The 18589-nt window shown below is 37.1% G+C and overlaps 1 protein-coding gene across 1 annotated transcript in view; it reads left to right on the forward strand.

Moving 5' to 3' along the window:
- Nucleotides 1-2379: 2379 nt before the first annotated feature.
- LOC149256996 (Divalent ion symporter) overlaps nucleotides 2380-18589 on the forward strand; it is a 70969-nt gene continuing 54759 nt past the window's right edge. Inside the window, exons 1-2 of the mRNA XM_089413413.1 lie at nucleotides 2380-3879; nucleotides 4822-5011. Of these exons, the coding sequence (XP_089269539.1) occupies nucleotides 2701-3879; nucleotides 4822-5011 (1369 nt within the window). The 5' untranslated portion in view covers nucleotides 2380-2700. The remainder of the gene's footprint in view (nucleotides 3880-4821; nucleotides 5012-18589) is intronic.

Below are 18589 nucleotides of genomic sequence, written 5' to 3' on the forward strand. Positions count from 1 at the left end.
TATAGCCATCACAGTTCGTAATTTATTTTAAAAACAGAAACCAAAGAAAAGTTCATCGTAACAAGATAGGTAAACTTGTCATTTTAGATATTGTAGTCTGGTTTTTCTACACAATTCTCAACTCACGATTTCACCAAATGTAGCAGTTCATCATATTTTATAACATGACGAGTAAAACTTGTATTCTGGTCCTTTGAAAACAATTTCCAAACTCACGTTTTCGCCAAATGTAGCTGTCGGTTCTCTAAACAAGATTGATGCCGACTCCTGAAAGCATGACAAAACAAAACAGACAAAAAAAAAATCATACCCCTTGATTGAATTTCAAATTCTATTTGAATGGTTTGAATCTGAAGCGTGTAACATAGATACGAATTATACGCATAAACCTTATTTATCAAATGATTCTGGTTATCAACATCGTCATTTTCATAAGTTCTGTCATGCTGAAAATGGAGTTATTTCATAAATGGTCCAAATCTATTTTAACGTTGTCATCTTCAGAAATGGTCCATCGAAATTGAGCTCGACGATATCAATCTTTATAAACTTTGTCAATCTAAAATAATCTAGTTTCAATGGACAGCGAGTTTATAGCCAAATGGCAGATCAACTATCAAATGATATTATTGGAATATCTGATTATCAACTATCAAATGATATTATTGGAATATCTGATTTAAATATTTTAGGAGAAGTGATAATAATAAGTTTAGTGCTTTTATGTTAATTTTGTTTGAAATTTGGAATGATTTTTTGGAATTTTATATTTGGGTTTAATGATTAAGAGCATTTGTCTTTTAAAATTAGAGGTTAAGAGTATGTGTTTCCTTCTAAAAAGTCAGAGGGTCAAAATTAGAGAGGGGTTAAATATGTATCTTTCATAGAGTGAAATCGGGCTGAGGTGGGTCTCTTGTCCCACAAATAAGGGGTCTCATACACTAATTTGGTGTCTGCCTTGGCCATGATCTTAAAATTGGATAATATTAATAATAAGTTTTAAAAAAAGTTAGTGTTTTTAGGTTAATTTTGCTTGAAATTTGGCATTATTTTTTGGAATTTTAAATTTTAATGGTGTAATTATAGAAATTGAGTGTTTTATAAGTTGACATGATCTTTTGGAATTTTAAATTCTAATTGTATAATTATAGGAATTGAGTGTTTTATGGGTTTTTCATTTCGCTGAATTAATTTATATATTTAATAATACATTTTAAACAATTACAATTCACAATTTAACCTAAAATTATATCAGTGAATTTAGTCAAAAACTTTACATATTTAAACTGGTTTACCTATCTATCTACATATATATATATATATATAGATATATGAATTTTATATAAATTTAAAAGTAAAGTGTTGTCTTTGTCGAGACCGTGAAAAATCATGGTAATTTAAAAAATGTCACAATAGTAATGTTTGAATCATATTTTTTTATGGTAAAAGTGGATTCATCCCATTAAAATTTTTTAAGAGGCCCAAAATCTTGAAGTTTGATAGTTCCAACTAAAATTTACAAAAAATTGTGTATAATTGTATAATCATGTCGAAATTTCCATGTTTTTCTTACAAAATTTAAAGCCAATAACAGTTACACTATTACTTAAAATAATATTAAAAGAAATAACATCTCATTGCATAATCATAAAAATATTGAAATATATATTAATTTTTAACTAATTACATTTTGGAAAAAATATTGGTGGTTTAAAAAATAATATTTAAAATAAATTGAATTATATATAAATTTAAAAATAATATTTAAATAGAAATGATAACACGTAATGATATAATCATTTAAATTATAATCCGGTAATATAGTATGCAGTATTTTATAATAATAAATTTCAAATATAATACAAAATAATATATAAAATATATATATATATATAATTTCCTAATTATAATTATACTTTTCTATATTTTCAGATAATGTAAAATTTATTTATATTTTCAGATTATAAAAATAATGTAAAATTTATTGGAAATATCCTTTTATAAGGTCGAAAAGAGAAATATCTTTAACATTGGTCACGAGGACATGTAGTTAAAATTTTTGAACTTATTGGAAATATATTTTTACATGGTCCAAAAGAGATCTCTTTAACATTGCTCACAAGGAGGACATGTAGTTAAAAATATCTTTTTACAAAGTTAAAATGACTGTCTTTTAAAGAGTGAAAAGTACATACAGTCAAAAATTGCATTAAAGTTGAGAATCAATAAAGTTAAGAATGAATAAGAAACCTACTTTTTTATGTTCACAGATTCAAAATTGGTACAGGATTAAAGAAAGAACGAACTCCATTCAGATATGATGATTAAAGAACTCCATTCGGATATATCATATAATAAAAATATACTTAAAAGTACTTAGGTATTTCGTTGTCATCTCAGCATGGGGCATCGATTTTATTAATTGAGCCAGGTGATAGCTACAATAATACCATATCTCTGGATCGTATGGCATTTTGTTTTGGTTGCAGTATTCAGCATCAATGAGCCAGATGAAAGCTACATTTGAGTAGATTGGCAAGTTGGGTTTTCCTTCTTGAGAAGATAATAAATGGGAAGACCATACAAGCGAATAACCAGGAGTAGTGATGTCATTGTTACGGAAGCTTATATTAGATTCACTCATAAATTTGCGCGATTTGCAAAGAGGTAGAAGCAATTGCAAAATTCAGCGTTTGAAAGATGGCATTGGCTTCGATCCCCAAGGTGGTGTTAGGATGTATTGGATTTTTGATGTTTTGGATATTGGCAGTATTTCCTGCTGTGCCATTCCTTCCAATTGGGAGGACAGCAGGCTCACTTCTAGGGGCAATGCTCATGGTCATATTTCGAGTAGTCTCACCTGATCAGGCTTATGAAGCCGTTGATCTTCCAATTTTGGGCCTCTTGTTTGGGACGATGGTGGTGAGTATATACTTGGAAAGGGCAGACATGTTCAAGTATTTGACCCAACTCCTCTCATGGCATAGCAAAGGTGGAAGGGATTTGTTATGCAGAGTTTCTTTTCTTACAGCAATTGCAAGTGCTCTGTTCACAAATGACACCTGTTGTGTGGTGTTGACAGAATTTGTGTTGAAGCTGTGCAGGCAGAATAATCTGCCTCCTCAGCCCTTCTTATTGGCTCTGGCAACCAGTGCAAACATTGGGTCTGCAGCAACTCCAATTGGGAATCCCCAGAATTTGGTAATTGCAGTACAGAGCAAAATTTCCTTCGGTAAATTCGTGCTGGGAATTTTGCCTTCCATGCTGGTTGGGGTTGCTGTGAATACTTTAATATTGTTAATCGTCAACTGGAAGCTGCTTTCTGCAGAGAAAGACGAAGAAGAAGCTGTTGATGTGGCGGCAAGCGAAGAGGACATCAACTCGCATAGATTTTCCCCTACTTTGCTTTCTCATTTGGGGTCTCCGGATTCAAACGCTGAGACTCGAAGTTTTTCAGAAAATCATCACGGTGAAATTGTTGCTGAGAGGACCGATTCCCTCAGAAACAGAAACCCCGGCGACGGTGACTCACAGCGAGTTGAGACCAGTGTGGTGGAAGCGAAGGAGGAGTCGTCGGGGGCGGGGGTGGTGAACGAAGGACATTCAAATGTCAGTGATGAGGGCGGGGTTTCCTCGAGGAGGTCACTGAGAGTGAACAGCAACCGTGTTATTTCTGCAAGAGAAATCCCATCTCTTTTTTTGTCTGCAGATGAGGAAATTGTATGGAAAAGAATTTTATGGAAAGCCAGCGTTTACTTGGTCACCATTGGAATGCTAGTTGCGATGCTATGTGGCCTCAATATGTCATGGAGTGCTATTACTGCAGCCCTTGCCCTTGTTGTTCTTGATTTTACAGATGCTCGACCCTCCCTGGAGAAGGTATGATGCCTTCCCTAATTCTTAATCCAGTTTCAATAGAATATATATGTCTATTACGAGTTTTGGTTCGATGGTAAATGGTGGTTCAAATCCCCAGGAGCATGTTTTACTCGTCGGGTTGTCATGCCTACGCAAATGAGATGTTTCATGTGGTTGGGTTGGGTGAAGGCCATGGGCAAATTTCACAAAATAGATAGCCTCACCTTTGGCTTCTTAGCTGAAGGGATCTTTCGAGAGAGTGTTGCAAGCAGGAGCTCACTGTAACTTCTCCCTGAATAGGGAGAGGTTTGCTTGCCGCACAACTGTTTTCAAAAGCATCTTGCCTACAAAACAAAACCCAAGTATCAAAGCTGAATTCCACCATGGACAGCAAAATAGGACCGGGAAGATCACTTTTCTAAATATCACTTTTATTCACTTATTGGTGGTCGAACTCATTTCAGTCCCACTTTAAAATGCTAACCACAGCTTGATGGGTTCATATATCCACTTGAATTTCTCCCCAGTTAAATCCTGTAATTTCTTTAATTGTACTTGTTTCGTGGTTAACAATATTTGAATGAAAATGGGTTAATGTTATTTAATATTATTTACTGTCTTTTGAATGTGCATGTTATGTGGCCGGATTGGTAGAATATAAGGTCAACAGTTGTGCATATGCTATAGAGTATAAGACTACAGGCAAAAAAGGAAGATAATCAAACTACAGAAATAAACCTAGACCCCAGCAACGTAGATACCTTATCTAGAACCTGAATATCCAGATTAGAAATCCTATTTCCCTAGCTATGCCAGTAATTGGTTTTGAATTTAATTGTTTTTTAAGTGTTAAGTTTAATTGCTATTCGAATGCTAGTGCATCAAAAGAGCGATTGTTCAGGATTTATCAGAAGGCTCATAGTTTTTCTTGGGTATTTTCTGAAATGGTTTTTTTTGGAACAGGTTTCTTATTCCCTTCTGGTCTTTTTCTCGGGTATGTTTATCACGGTAGATGGTTTCAACGAGACCGGTATACCTAGTACACTCTGGAATGCTGTGGAGCCTCATGCACAAATAAATAATGTTCTTGGAGTGACTATTTTCTCTTTGATTGTGGTTGTTCTCTCAAACGTAGCCTCCAATGTGCCTACAGGTGAGTCCTTTCCACTTGCAGATGATGATTTTGAACCGTACTTGAAATGACCAATGCAATGATTTTGAAGTATCTACAGTGTAATTGATTCCTACTTGTAACTTGTGAGCTAATTGCTCTGGATGGATTGTTTATGTGTTGAAGCTAAGTTGCTCGAAACTTGAAAATGATTTGAGATTCCGAAACAGATACCATTTTCAGAGAAACAAATGCAAATTCTTGGGAAATGGGGAAACAATATATACAAGTTTTCAAATACTATGGAATTGCCAATGGCAGTTTACCAAGTTGGTGAAAGCAGGGTGTTGTTAACACCCTCCCCCCCTCTTTCTCAAAACCCGGTTCTATACAATCACAATGACATGTTTGTGCTTGTGCTCGTGCTCATGCTTGCATGCATTAGTGCTTGTGGAAATGGGTGGGCCCAAATGCAAGCTCTGGGTGACTGGCAGAATAGATACCCCTCACTCATGGCTTCTTAGCTGAACAATACTTCTGTAGTGTGGCAGGATGTTTATATCCCAGTGTTAAATTTAAAATAGAGGAGTTGCTGCTTGCTTGTGTTGATTGGAAGCTTGAGTCAATAAAAAAACACCATGGAAATGAGATCATAGAAGACAATTTGAGTACCAAAATTTATCTTGATATATTAGTGAAAAATGATCACAGAAATGGTAAAGACATAATTTCTTAGTAGATTAGGGCCATGCAACCTAACAGATGGGTCAATATCATCATGCTTGACATTTTCATACATTTGATAGCCAATAGTCTCATGGATGTGAGAGTTAGCTGGCATATGAAAACTTGCAGAGGGCTCTTCATTTCCAGCGGTTGAAATACCCTTAAACAAGTAAAGGTTGGCTGCATCTACGTTAGGGTCTTTAAGGTTGTTAAATGTGATTTGCATCCTTCAACTACATCAGCTGGCAATGCAAATGCTCCCCCCTCACATGGGTGTAAAATCCTTTATAGATAAGATATGCTAAGATAATTTTGTCAATGTCCAACAAATGACCACAATATTAGACAATATTCCACGGACTGCATCTTCATTCCCTAACACCTACTACCCTCTCCAGCAATGGTTCCCAACTTTGTGACATATTTACAAAGAGGTAGTTACCACTAGCACTAACATATTCACGAGTGTTTCAAGTTGCTGTCATGGACATATGTGAAAATGGCACCAAATGGGAAAGGAAAGAATTTGACAATGTGAAGAAAAGATACCAAACATATGCCAACAAGTTTCATCCCTTAGGGCACACTTTTCCAAGCATCAGCAATATCTGAATTCACTATAGTTATTTTAGATTTATAACAATATTTTTTTTTATCATCTTCCAATTATATAATAAATCCCTTAACAATTTCAGCCTTAATGTCAAATCAACAAAACATCGAAAGAGCTGCAAATAACCAAATCATGAAGACAATGATAACTGGAAATCAAATCTACAATTACAGAAGTATTGGATAGCTGGAAATTTCACTCACACACACACATATAAGATTGAAGTACATGTACAACAGCTTTATCATAAAGTTCGCACAAGCATCAAGGTCTCCAAAAACCCTAGCTAGGGAAGAAAATGAAAAGCCTAGCCACAACAAAGATATTCCAACAAGCTGGAATCACCACTAGCAAGTCCATCATGGCATCACGTGAGATACTTCCTCTTCTCCTCCTCCTCAACAACTACAACCCTAGGGTTTGTCACCAAGCCCTAACTCCTTCCCTTCTTAGGGTAGAAACCGTAACCCTAGAATATCCGACAATCCTCCAAAAAACTTGTTATCATTAAACTGTGCAGTTCCAAGTTAATTGGAAATAGTTGGTCACCACATATTTTTTCCTTGCTCTTTAGTTAACCACAAGGGAGAATCCCCAAATGATTTTAGGAGTGAAACTATTATGCAATTCTGATTAGTGAAACTTAAACCAAAATCATGACTCGCTGCCCTAAACAGATCTGCCCAAAAATTGCAAAAAAAAGTAATAAATGATTTAAGCACTGAAAAAATGCACAGAAAATTATGCACTCTTTAGATATGATTGACAAGACAAAACCTAATGCAATTATGCTTTGAAAAAGGTGCCAAAAAGTAACAAAGCAGAGTTTACAGCAAGAGTAAATTTTTTTAAGCTGAAAATGGCACAAAAACCAATCCAAAAAATTAATATGAAATTGGACATGCCACCAAATGGAATTATGATGATAAAAACACACTTTTCTAGTGTGAAAATGGAAAATACAGTAGCTAATATGACTGTTTTTAAGAATTTAAGGGCTTTTTTGGTTTTTTCAAGTTTTTTTTTAATGTTTTTAATGAGTTTTGATGACAATGTCCCTAAAATAGAATGAAAAGTGACTTGTATGCTTACTCTAATATGCCTAAGATGCAAAGTGTTTGTTCTTTGATATAAAAATTCATTTAAAATGTGAAAAGCAAGAGATTGGAATGAATAACCAATGCCTTTTATAGAGTCAAAGAAAGGAAAATATACAATGTAAATTGGGAAGAAGATAATCTGAAGCCTATTTAATCAAGCCTTGTCAAGAACAAGATAACAAATGAAACCCTAAGAAAATAGAAGTTTTACATAGGAAAAACCTTGTAGTTGTCACCAAGGAAATTATGTGTCTTTATTATCAAAAAATGTAGGAAGAACAAAATCTTGAGATGTTTGGACAACAATGCTTCAAGGTACATGTTGTCACAAAATCGGCAAGTCTTGTGAGAGCAATCACAAGGCAAGGGTGAAAACTTATAGTGACAATGAGGGAGATTGCCATTGTCACCTTGGCAATTTTCCTCCTGCTCTTTAGTGGAATTTCACCACAAGGGAGACTTCCTAGTGCTCATGTATAGGATATTACAAGTTCTAGGGTTCAAGGTGATGAAGGTATAGGCTAGGTGAAGACACTCTATGACGGAAAAAGGTTCAATTCTTCTTGATAAGGAGTAACGTATCATGCACCTAGATTAGATAAGGACTTGTATGATCTAGGTTTTCTTGAAATGCAACAACAAAGGATTACCTAGACACAAAAGTTAAAGAAAGGGTTTGCTAAAAGACTAGGTCAACAAATGATAGAGAAAACCCTTAAAATAGCCTCAAGTTGAAGCTAGGTTGGCGTTAGGGTTTCCAAGGCACAAATTGTCTAGAGAAGGATGACATCAGCCCTCCTAAGGGAGGATTTACCATGAAAAAGGCTTGATTTTGCATTTTAAAATAATTATAATGATAAATCTTAGGTTTTTCTTCTACGAACACTCATCCATAATGCCCTAAATCAATTTGGCCCTAGGACAAAGCCCTAGTGGCTTGCCTTAAAAAGATTAGGAAAATAAAAGGAGAAGAATTAGAAATAATTAATTTTTAAAGGTTTTGATCCACACGAAATTTTCCAATGCCTAATCCTACATGGGTGATGGAGTGTTAGGGCAATTTTTAGAGATAAGTGACAAATAATGGAATAAGGGGGGAAACTCTTTTTTCCATTTTATAAACCATAACCATCTATTTTGTGAGGGGAGAAATTAAATAGGAGATGCACACTAGGAGTTCTCCTATGGATTTCAAGGAAGAAGTATTTAACTTACAAACGTTAACCAAGTTTTTCTGTAGATAATTTGCATTTAGACATGGGTCATAGAAAAAATATAGCAAGTGTTGAAAGAAGTTGTTAATGATGTCAAAACCAAGTAAAGGTGAGCCTCCAAGGAAGCAAATTGCTTGACCCCACCAAGGTCAAAAGGTAGTGGAAATGGAAGGAAAAGTTACATAATCAAATGGCCCATTCAACAAAGATCTTCAATATGGAACAAAATTGTAAAGTATTTGTGATTCATGAACAAGTTGAGGTCATGCTTCAAAATTGTAAAGTATTTGTGATTCATGAACAAGTTGAGGCATGCTTCTTGTCCTCAGTTTAGATTTGGTTTGAATACCTGACTGTTGGGGTTGTTTGCTTATGGTGCCAAGATCATAGTCCAACAGAGGATTCAAGTCCAAATCTGCCCTTACAGTTATGTTCCCCTGATTTGAATATGCCAACATACATAGCAGCAGTGTGCCTCTCAATTTGCACACACACCATTCAATGAACCAAACCTCTGTGCAAGAAATATTCAAGTACTTTTCACTGTCATAGCGATGACTACCACAGTGAGACAATTAACATGTATATATTAACATTTAGATAAGCACATGGCTATATACCGCTTTGACATAGCTAAGGGAGATTTGGATAGGCCACATTGATGGTTGTAGGTACTCAAACAAAATGCACAGTTTGGAGATGAATTATTTGCACACCCTTTGGTGTATAATGCTCAAAAGGAACAACAATGACTCACTACTTGTAGCATGAGATAAACAATATAAGTCGGCCTGATGGGTAACCGAAAGGGAGTGACCATTGGTCTCCTTACCCAACTGTTTAAGTAAATAATGCATTGAGGAGTCTTGCATCAAGTTTAGATTTGATCTTCAAGATCCAACAAAGAAAGAGTGTTGCGAGAGGAGTAGAACTGAAAGGAGAAGCCAAGTGGTGTTTCTGGAAAATCAACTTTGTCGATTGAGATCAAGATCTCAGCGCAAATGTGAACCCTAAAATGATATTGCTATAGTTGATCAGGGGTAGAGATTTTGGCATAGAAAGGCTTGCATATCTATAGTGATTCAAGGATTAGGGAATACTTGTGGAGATATGGATTTCATGGTAAACTATACGGTAATTTTTGAATGAGAATGTAAACCAGCTCTACAGTTTAAATCACCTTTGTTGTCAAAGTTCTTGGGTTGTATCTAGGTTTGGTATGTAATCTTGGCGTAAAATCTTTTGGTTATATCACATATACACATATCATCTCTGTGGTTAAAATCACTTATACAGTTGCATTTCTTATAGTGTATAAATTCATAAGCTTGTAGTTTGAATCACCTATATGGTCAAAGGAGCTCTAATAGCTCGTTGCTTGGAGGTAGCCTAGAGGGGAAAAAACCACACAGAAAAGGAGGTAAAGCGAGCCTCTTCAAGGGACAATTTTGTTGCTAAGGCTCAACCCTATGGAAATGTTTCCTTAGTCAAGTCTTAGGCCATCTTGCAAATAGAGTAGAGACACTTTTTTTTGGGTCAAGGCAAGGTGTTCCCTAAATGGTTAGTTAAAGTGCAGGAAATTGAGTGCTCAAGCCAAGTGGTTGTAATCAAAGTTGAGAGTGGAAATATGTTGATTGCATGGCGAAGTGATGACCATCTAAGGAAGAAGCAATTAATGACAAATCCAAAGTACAACTTGGAGCTAAGTTGGTGCTCACCTAGGGATTGAAGTCCCCTATGTGTTGGTGCCCATGAATTTTGCTAAGTTGGTGCTCAACTAGGGGATTAGTGTCTCGGTACCCATGTATTCACTAAGTTGGTGCCCAACTGGGGGATTGGTGTTTTCCATAGGTTGGTGCCTACAAAAGTTCTAGTTGGAGCTGATAAACTTGATAGTACTCTTTATATATTAAGAAAACTTGAAAGTGTTTTTCTCTTTGTTATAAATCTTTTGAGTTCATTTGTTCAATCTCGAATAGTTAATATTGTGATTTGTTGATGGTTGAAAATTGGTTAATTAACTAAACATTGATTCACCCCACCTCTCAGTATTTCCAACAACAAGAATTTTGTTACATGTAAAACAATGAAAAATCTGCAATAAACTTACAGTTATTCCATGAAAACACCTTCTTTCAATCCCCAAAAGACATCTCTAATACATAAGCCAATCTCCAATAGTAAAAGCTCCATAAAAATCACATCTCCACAAGTAGCAACATAAAGGCTAAGTCGAGCCCTAGAAGAAAAGCAGAAACTCAAGTTTGATGATGAATAGAATGAAGTGAGGGATTCTCTATATATATGAGGTATATCCCTCACTTTTGCAACATAAAATTAGCCTACAAGCCATACAAAAAGTTTAATTTTGAGTGTTCTTCAAGATAAGGGGTTACAAACCAACCCCATAGCTCACAACAATAAAACTATGCCATAAAAGCCCACAGGTGTGGATCGATATCCTCCATGAGCATTGTTACCACTCACACTAGCAGGGGACCTAAAGGGCAAATACTAGACCAAGGGCAACAAATGGAGACTTAGCCCACTGTCACCTTAGCTAAGGCTCCCTACTATTTACAGACTTTCACCGGTGGGAGGAGACCCGATATATTATGGAGTCATTGATGAAGGATAAATCAATAAGTGGATATAGAGTGACCCAAATAATCCCTTTCCAGAAGAGGTTGAAGAATAGAGCTTGCTTGCTTTCTAAGCAAGGTATAATGTCTTCTAGGAGAAGGATGGGAGGATTTGAGGGTTAGGTTTAGGGAATATGACTTGTGAAAGAGTTTCCCAATTCCTAAAATCCTTGTTGAAATTGGTACCTCGAATGGTTCTTGAAGAATTACCTTTTCAAAGGAATGGGACCACACGGGACCAAGTGAACTCAACATAGGTTATGGGGTAAGAGTTTAGCAACCAATGATGTTCTTAACCCAGACAAGTTGGGGGAAAGGATCAAAGAAATAATTTTCACTTAAAGGTGTTGAATTAATCCTATAAGGCACTATCCTTGGGGATATTAGGGCAAAGTTTGATCTTGGAGCTAGGGCTTGGCTTTTCTCACAAATCCACCATCGAAATGGCTTCAAAATTGGAGGAGGCCTTGAGGAGACACCAACGCAGGAGAGGCTAGGAGATCAAACTTTTTGGAGGGCTATTTTGTCAGGAAAATGATGCCCTAGGTGACCCAACTTGGCTAGACCTAGGAAAAGGTGAAAAAGAGTTGATTTTAGGTGACCACCTCTTGGTAGATCAGTGCCTTAGTCTTGGGAGAATGGAGTCTATGATAAATATGAATGAGGACCTTGGTTCTTAGTCAAGGAGGCCTCAAGACTACCTCGCTAACCTTCTAGGGCAAAGAGAAGCAATCTTGTAGCTTTTATACTTCGATGTGTAAAAGGTGATGGCTTATCAAGATGAATTCGTTCATAGAATTATCCCAAGGAGATTTCATTCAAATTATATGGCCCATAAATTGAGAGATGCTATATAGAAACAAAATTCCACAATTTAAGCATTAAATGCATGCAGCAATTAGCCCTAAAAATAGCGAAAATCCCAATCCAATGTATATGACAAAGTAAAACAAGAATAACATTAAAAGCATGTACTTACATGTAATAGAACATATCCAACCATTCACAATTTGAAAATAGAGAAGCTCCAAGATAAGATAAACCAAATCCACACGACAAAATTCTTCCATAAAGCTCCAATTCATCCTCCAAGAAAAAGTGCGAAATTCTCAAGAGAGAGAAGAGATCCAATCCAAAGTGATGATGAGCAAATGAACTCATCTAAATTGTATTTATACACTAATGAGGAGTTTGAATTAGTCTCCTTGGCCTACATAAGCCCCAAAAATAAAATAATGTGCTAATAATCTAACTTTTGGTGACAAGCCCACCAAACTAGCTCACAAATGAAAGAATAAGCCTCTTAAGAGGTCAGATGATGAATAATACATGTCATAGGGCCCTCCAAGAGGCCTGATGAGGTCCATGGGTGCCATAATGAAGAGTAGGACCCTCAAAAGTGATGGACAAGGGGTTGGCGCCTTGTTCTCCAAACAATAAACCTACGGTGTTCCCAATGGGTGTGGGGCCACAATAATAACCTCATGGGTCTCCAAATGAGTCAAAGATGCCTATAAATCATCTGAAAGGGCTCTGGTGGTGGTGGAGGGGATGCCACATCATCCTACAAGTTCTGGGTCAGCTGTCAAGTGCATGGTACATCTGTGGGCCGGTTGGGAAAAGGTGAACTAGGTGCATCTTCCTCATCCAATAGGAGTATCTCGAGCATCTCTGACCATCCTCGGTGATCCATGGAGTGTTGTCTACTGTTGTGGAGGCACATGGCTCTCAACACACACCCTACATGTGCCAATATAGCCCTCTGGAGGATTAGGTCCTCGTATAGGGAGACCAAACCCAAGATGGAGACCATCTTCAATCCTGCATAAGATCCAATGCATCCCCTAACCTTCTAGTACAACAAGTCGCTAGAGAAATCTAGTAAATGAGCTTACCGACCGTGGACCACAGGTGGGGACTTCATAATGGCTTGCCTTTCCATAATGGGCTTCGGGATGTACCAATGTCTCCTAAACTCCAAATGGGGTTAGCCAAGTATCCTATTAGGTGGTTTCTACTTCTAAAGGGGATAATTTGCACAAGGTACATCCTTCAAAAGGCAGTGGCATGTGACAGATAGGTGAATGAAGTAGGGAATGAGAAGGGGCATCCCTGGGCCACACGCTGGGGTACAAGGGTAGCTAATAAAAGGGAAGCCCACACTTGGATTTATAATGTATAGGAGGGAGCAATTATGGTACATGAGGTGCCCCGAACTTGATTTTTCCAGCCTTCTTTATATGCCTTTCACCTTTTATATTTTTCTTTGATTAACTGCTCGGGGCTCAAGGGGTAAAAAAAGTACAAGGGTGTTGTTACACCCCTTTAGAACTAATTCTAAGGAAGCAACCAACAAGGAAGCAACCAACAAGGAAGTCAGATACCAACATAGATCTGTACAACCAATATACCAGAATGATGATTCCTACAAGGCATGGTGTTCCTGGGTTTGACGCCATCTCAGGAATGAAATTGACCATACTCGTATGCGGCTCACTCCGTGCAGGCAATATTGAGCTTGAAGCAACACTGAGCCGTAAGCCATTGGGTGCAAATAATAGTACGTCACACCTTTAAAAAGGGCATCAACACCCCTATGCCTTGTCCTAGAATCACTAAGGCACTGAGACTCATGTGGGGCTATCATTAATGATGGTTCTCTTTCCTAGCTCATCGTGAATACAGTGGACTAGGTACCAGGGTTAGCCAAACAGGGCTTTGTGCCTTAGCCAAATCAAATAATTATTGGGATGATATAAGGTTTGATCCAACAAGTCAGATGTGGCACAGGATGGTAGGCCAGATAGATAGGCAGGATGGATAAATAGATGATCGGCAAAGGGACAACCACTACCAACACTAGGAGGCTGGGAGGTAACGCCTAGTAGCCCTGTAGGCCCACTACAGCCAGTGGTAACCTTATACCTCCAGTAAGCTGCCTTGCTCCCTAACCAAATGATGGACAGCCTCTAATGCAACAGTGAGGTTGAGAGTCATGTCTCCCCCTTCAGGTCCACACGGGTAGTAACCCCCCGTGTGGTAAACCTCCCATTTAGGCAAGCAGAGCATTAACCTTGGCCCCCTAACGTCATCCGTGAATCTGTATCCTACGCCTTGATGGAGAGCCTCCATATCCTCCTGTACAGTTTAACTCATTTGGACAGCCGTGTGGTTGGGTGTCATTTCAGCCCCCTCGGGACCACATTACATTCTTTCCTGATTCTAGTAATGTGGCAACCTCCGTTTGGAAGGGTCAAGCTGATTTGTATCTTGACATTCTAACTTCATCTCTCCCTCTCAACCAAATCAGAGACAATTACTAACATACAAACACATCCATCAATCCGAACATGCTTTTAAAACTAACTTCTTTTTGGGAAGAGATTTCGTCAATACATCAACTATTTGTTCATCTATTGGCACGTAATGTAGCTTCATGACCCCAACCTGTATCAAACTTCTAATGTATATGTTCTTGTATGCTAGCACAAGACTTCGGGGTCTTCAACCATTCTGATATCGCTGAAGTCATCACAATATCCAAACACATTTTGATGGAAACTTCCTTCATCTTCTCTAGCAGACCAAACTCAACCTCAACACTTTTCACAACATCCAATTCTTAATCACGAACACAACTTTATTAATCACGAATAACCATCTATAGTGCTTTAGCCATTCTCCGATCTTACTCTTTCTTCAAGGTCTTTACTATAGCTGTCACAATATGACCTCCCTCTTAACTGGGGAGTTATACACTTTCTTTATCCAAGCTTCTTTTCTTCTAGGGGATAAATCCATCAACAACTCAGCCACACAGGGTTTATCATCATATCATCGGAGAACTTCAACCTTCCGGAACATCATTCCTTCTATCGTCACATGGCAAGAAGTTCATCTATTATATCAAGATTCTTACAACTCCCTCTTTCCATCATGCTCGTCGTCATTAAGTTATCATCAAATATGAGGCATCTTCAACATCTTGAAGGCTATGTACTTGCAAACCTTCAATTGTAAGTACAACCAAGCACAGATACAGGAGCATGAAATAAATTTGATCAACCTAGGGTTAGCATATTATCATAGTGTATCTAAGGTTATCAGAAAATTCAAGCAAGAACTTGAACTTTAAATATCAAATTCTAAACCTAGATAGTAATCAAGAGAGAAACAATCGACTAAGGTTACATTTTCATGCCTTAAACTTACACAACCATCTTTGTTAGGGTTTTTGTAACAAACCCTAGATTCCATCACTAAGACTAAAGCGTTAGATATTAACAATTGATTTCAATCATAGCGAAAGCATTATTACATCTAAGGTTTCATTATCATGGCCTAGAAACTTATATCAATCTCTACTAGGTTTTTGTCGTATACCCTAGACGCAAACATCAACATTTTAATGTTAGATATACAACAACTCGACCAAGCTAGGGTTTCAATCAAATAGAAGCATATTCACCTAGGGTTTCATTACTAGGATTTTACATTGCCTATTGCAAGGGTTTTGTCATAAATTGTAATTCATAAAACCCTAAAAATCTAGGGTTTCATCATAACATCAACAAACCCTATAAACATCAAAAAGGCTAGGATTTTTATAGTGAACCCTAAAGGTTGGGGTCTTTCCAAGTGAACAAACGATAGATAGTATGATAACGGTTGATTTAATCTAGAGATTAATCACCCTAACCATAAGAATCTTTATGATTCAAACCCTAGACATGAGAGAGTTAGTAATACAAAGCAAATTTCAAAATTGTTCATACCTTTTAACTAGCTACAAATCACGTGGTCTTAAACATACCTTGAGTGGCTCCTTTTACAAACCTTGTAGGGTTTCCTTATTGAAGGGCTCCCTCTGAATCTAGCCACAATCTTTTCTTTTAGAATATACTTGCAATATTCATTGACAAGCACAACCAAAATATACAAGTACAAGAGTCAGATGATTTTCTAGGGTTTCCATTTCCTTTTAGAGAATGAATTCCTAGGGATTTTGAGTACAAACCCTGACTCGCACTAAAGAGCAATTAGACATTATTTAATTCTATTTTCGCAAAGGATTCTCATATATCTTCAAACCCTAGATATCATGAGTTAGGGTTTCTAAAAAAGAACAAGCGAATGAGGTTTTCATATGTACTATCTAGGGTTTACAATCCTAGATATTAACAATTTTAACACAATGAGAGTTTGCAAACCCTAGAATTATACAAGCAACTAAACCCTAAAACATTTTTAACAAATGAACATGCTATACATACCTCAAGGTTACATACCTTTGTCTTTCATGATTGAAAGATTGATGTTCCATTGAGCTTGTTGCTTTTTCTTGCAAATTGAAGACACATTGTTAGATGACTAAAACATAAAGAGTAATATCAATACTTACTTGAGTTAGATGAGGACTTCAAGCTGGTCCAAAATGCTAGATGCTTTTTCTTCACTGTAGTAGAGGCTTTTGAAGAATGAGTTGCTACAAGTCTTCAAATAGACTTCTCCTCACACTAATATAGACTACTTCCTTTTGAGACAGAGATAATACAACGATAGAATATGCACAAAGGTCTTCTTTCACTTTCTTCAATAGGGCTAGACACCTATTCCACAAGGAATGTAGACCTTGATCCTTTTCATCGTTCCACAAATTCAAAAGATTGAGATTATGTCCCACTAAATTAGACTTCAAAATAGGTTTGATTATGTCTGGCACTGTGATCCTTCCAAGTCGTCTTTTATGTTATTATTGAGGCTTAGACCTTATATATATATATATATATGCACAAATTCTCGTCCTTTTTCCACAAGGGTCTTGACTCCTTTAGTTTTGGGGTGACTGTACCTTTGTAAAAGTCTTATAATGCTTTTAAATAGTTCGGTCTTGGTCCTTTTCTTTGTAGGTGATAAGGACTAACTCTAATCCACAAAAGATGTCCTGAGAATGTAATTCAATTACCTAAAGAAATTTTATAAGTCTCTTTGATTTTGGACTACTAAAGTGATTTCAGATCCCACACACCATGCACAGAACTTCTCTTTTCCAAACAGAGATCTCAGCCTAGTTTAGGCTCTCAAAGTGTCAGCCCTTTGGGTTCCCCAACTAATGCTTCATGGCTTCCTTTATTAATTTGGTCTTTAGCGGCCTAATCACTGAGGTATAGTCTTATAGTAATGCCCAGAAATGAGTTGTTTTAATTTGGTCCTCCTAGGTAGCTCGGACTTGAGCGCTAGACATGAAACTTTTGTTTTCCAACCAACAGTGATCTTTTGGCTGCGTGTTATGCCATTGACCTTAGCTCTGATACCATGTTGAGAAATCCTTAGGGAAGCTAATTAAAATGATTGTTCTTAACTTGATAGGTGCTTGTGATGTTCTTTTACTTCTTTAATTAGATTATTCTTCTACTTATTATTATTATGTTCTTTATCATCAAACAACTAACAAAAACACGAAGATCACCAAAGACAAATGGATACCATTTGTATGCACTCAACCAGGGCAAAACCCCTCTCCTAGGGGAAAATCGAAAAACTTCTTCTCTTCTTCAAGAATCAAATTAAATGAGACAAATTGGACCTTTTGACTAAGACGTAGACATCCTCCACTCCACCAAGTCATCCTCCCATGTAGACAAGTCAAGCTTCAATAAAAAACATAAGTCATAGGTGTGAAAATTCCTAGTCTGAAGGAACCCCTACTGCAACAAATTTGAATCTACTTCACCGACTTGATTTTCAAATTACTTTCATCAAGTTATTCTTTTGAATACCGAAGCAAATTACTTCTATAGCCTACACTAATTAAATATTCAATCCCATGAAACAAAAAATAGAGCAAAGAACAAGATACATAGGACACTTATTTTTGGACACAATAGTCCTCGGAAAAACCCAATGCGGGAAAATCGGTGCAACAGTTCAGACGGTTTATTATTATGCAGGAGAAATATCTGAATACATATCTAGGATGCTCATCTAGCAATCCTTTATAGAAAAAATATTGGCAGAAAATTTGAGTGAGTTTTACCTCACTTCACCCAACAGAATTTTGGCTGATCCGGCACAAGACTGGCTAACCTTGGCTATTTTTGCGTTGGCCCTGAGTCAGTGTTTCAGGCTTTGTGTCAGCCTTGCATCATCTTCTAAGCCCTTTGCGTCAGCTCTCCCAGCAGTTCTGGCAGTTCCTGGTAGGTTCAATAGTTCCTGACAGTTCCAGCTATTTCGACAGTTATGGATTCTGCGTGACAGGCCATTCTTCTGCTATGGGCTGGCCCTTCTAGCTCTGCGTCAGAACTGTGTGGGTCCAGATTGGCCCA

The sequence above is a fragment of the Pinus tabuliformis genome, chromosome 6 (assembly GCF_031772625.1).
Source record: "Pinus tabuliformis cultivar Carrire ecotype Pingquan chromosome 6, CPIR1, whole genome shotgun sequence".
In the NCBI taxonomy this organism is placed as follows: domain Eukaryota; kingdom Viridiplantae; phylum Streptophyta; class Pinopsida; order Pinales; family Pinaceae; genus Pinus; species Pinus tabuliformis.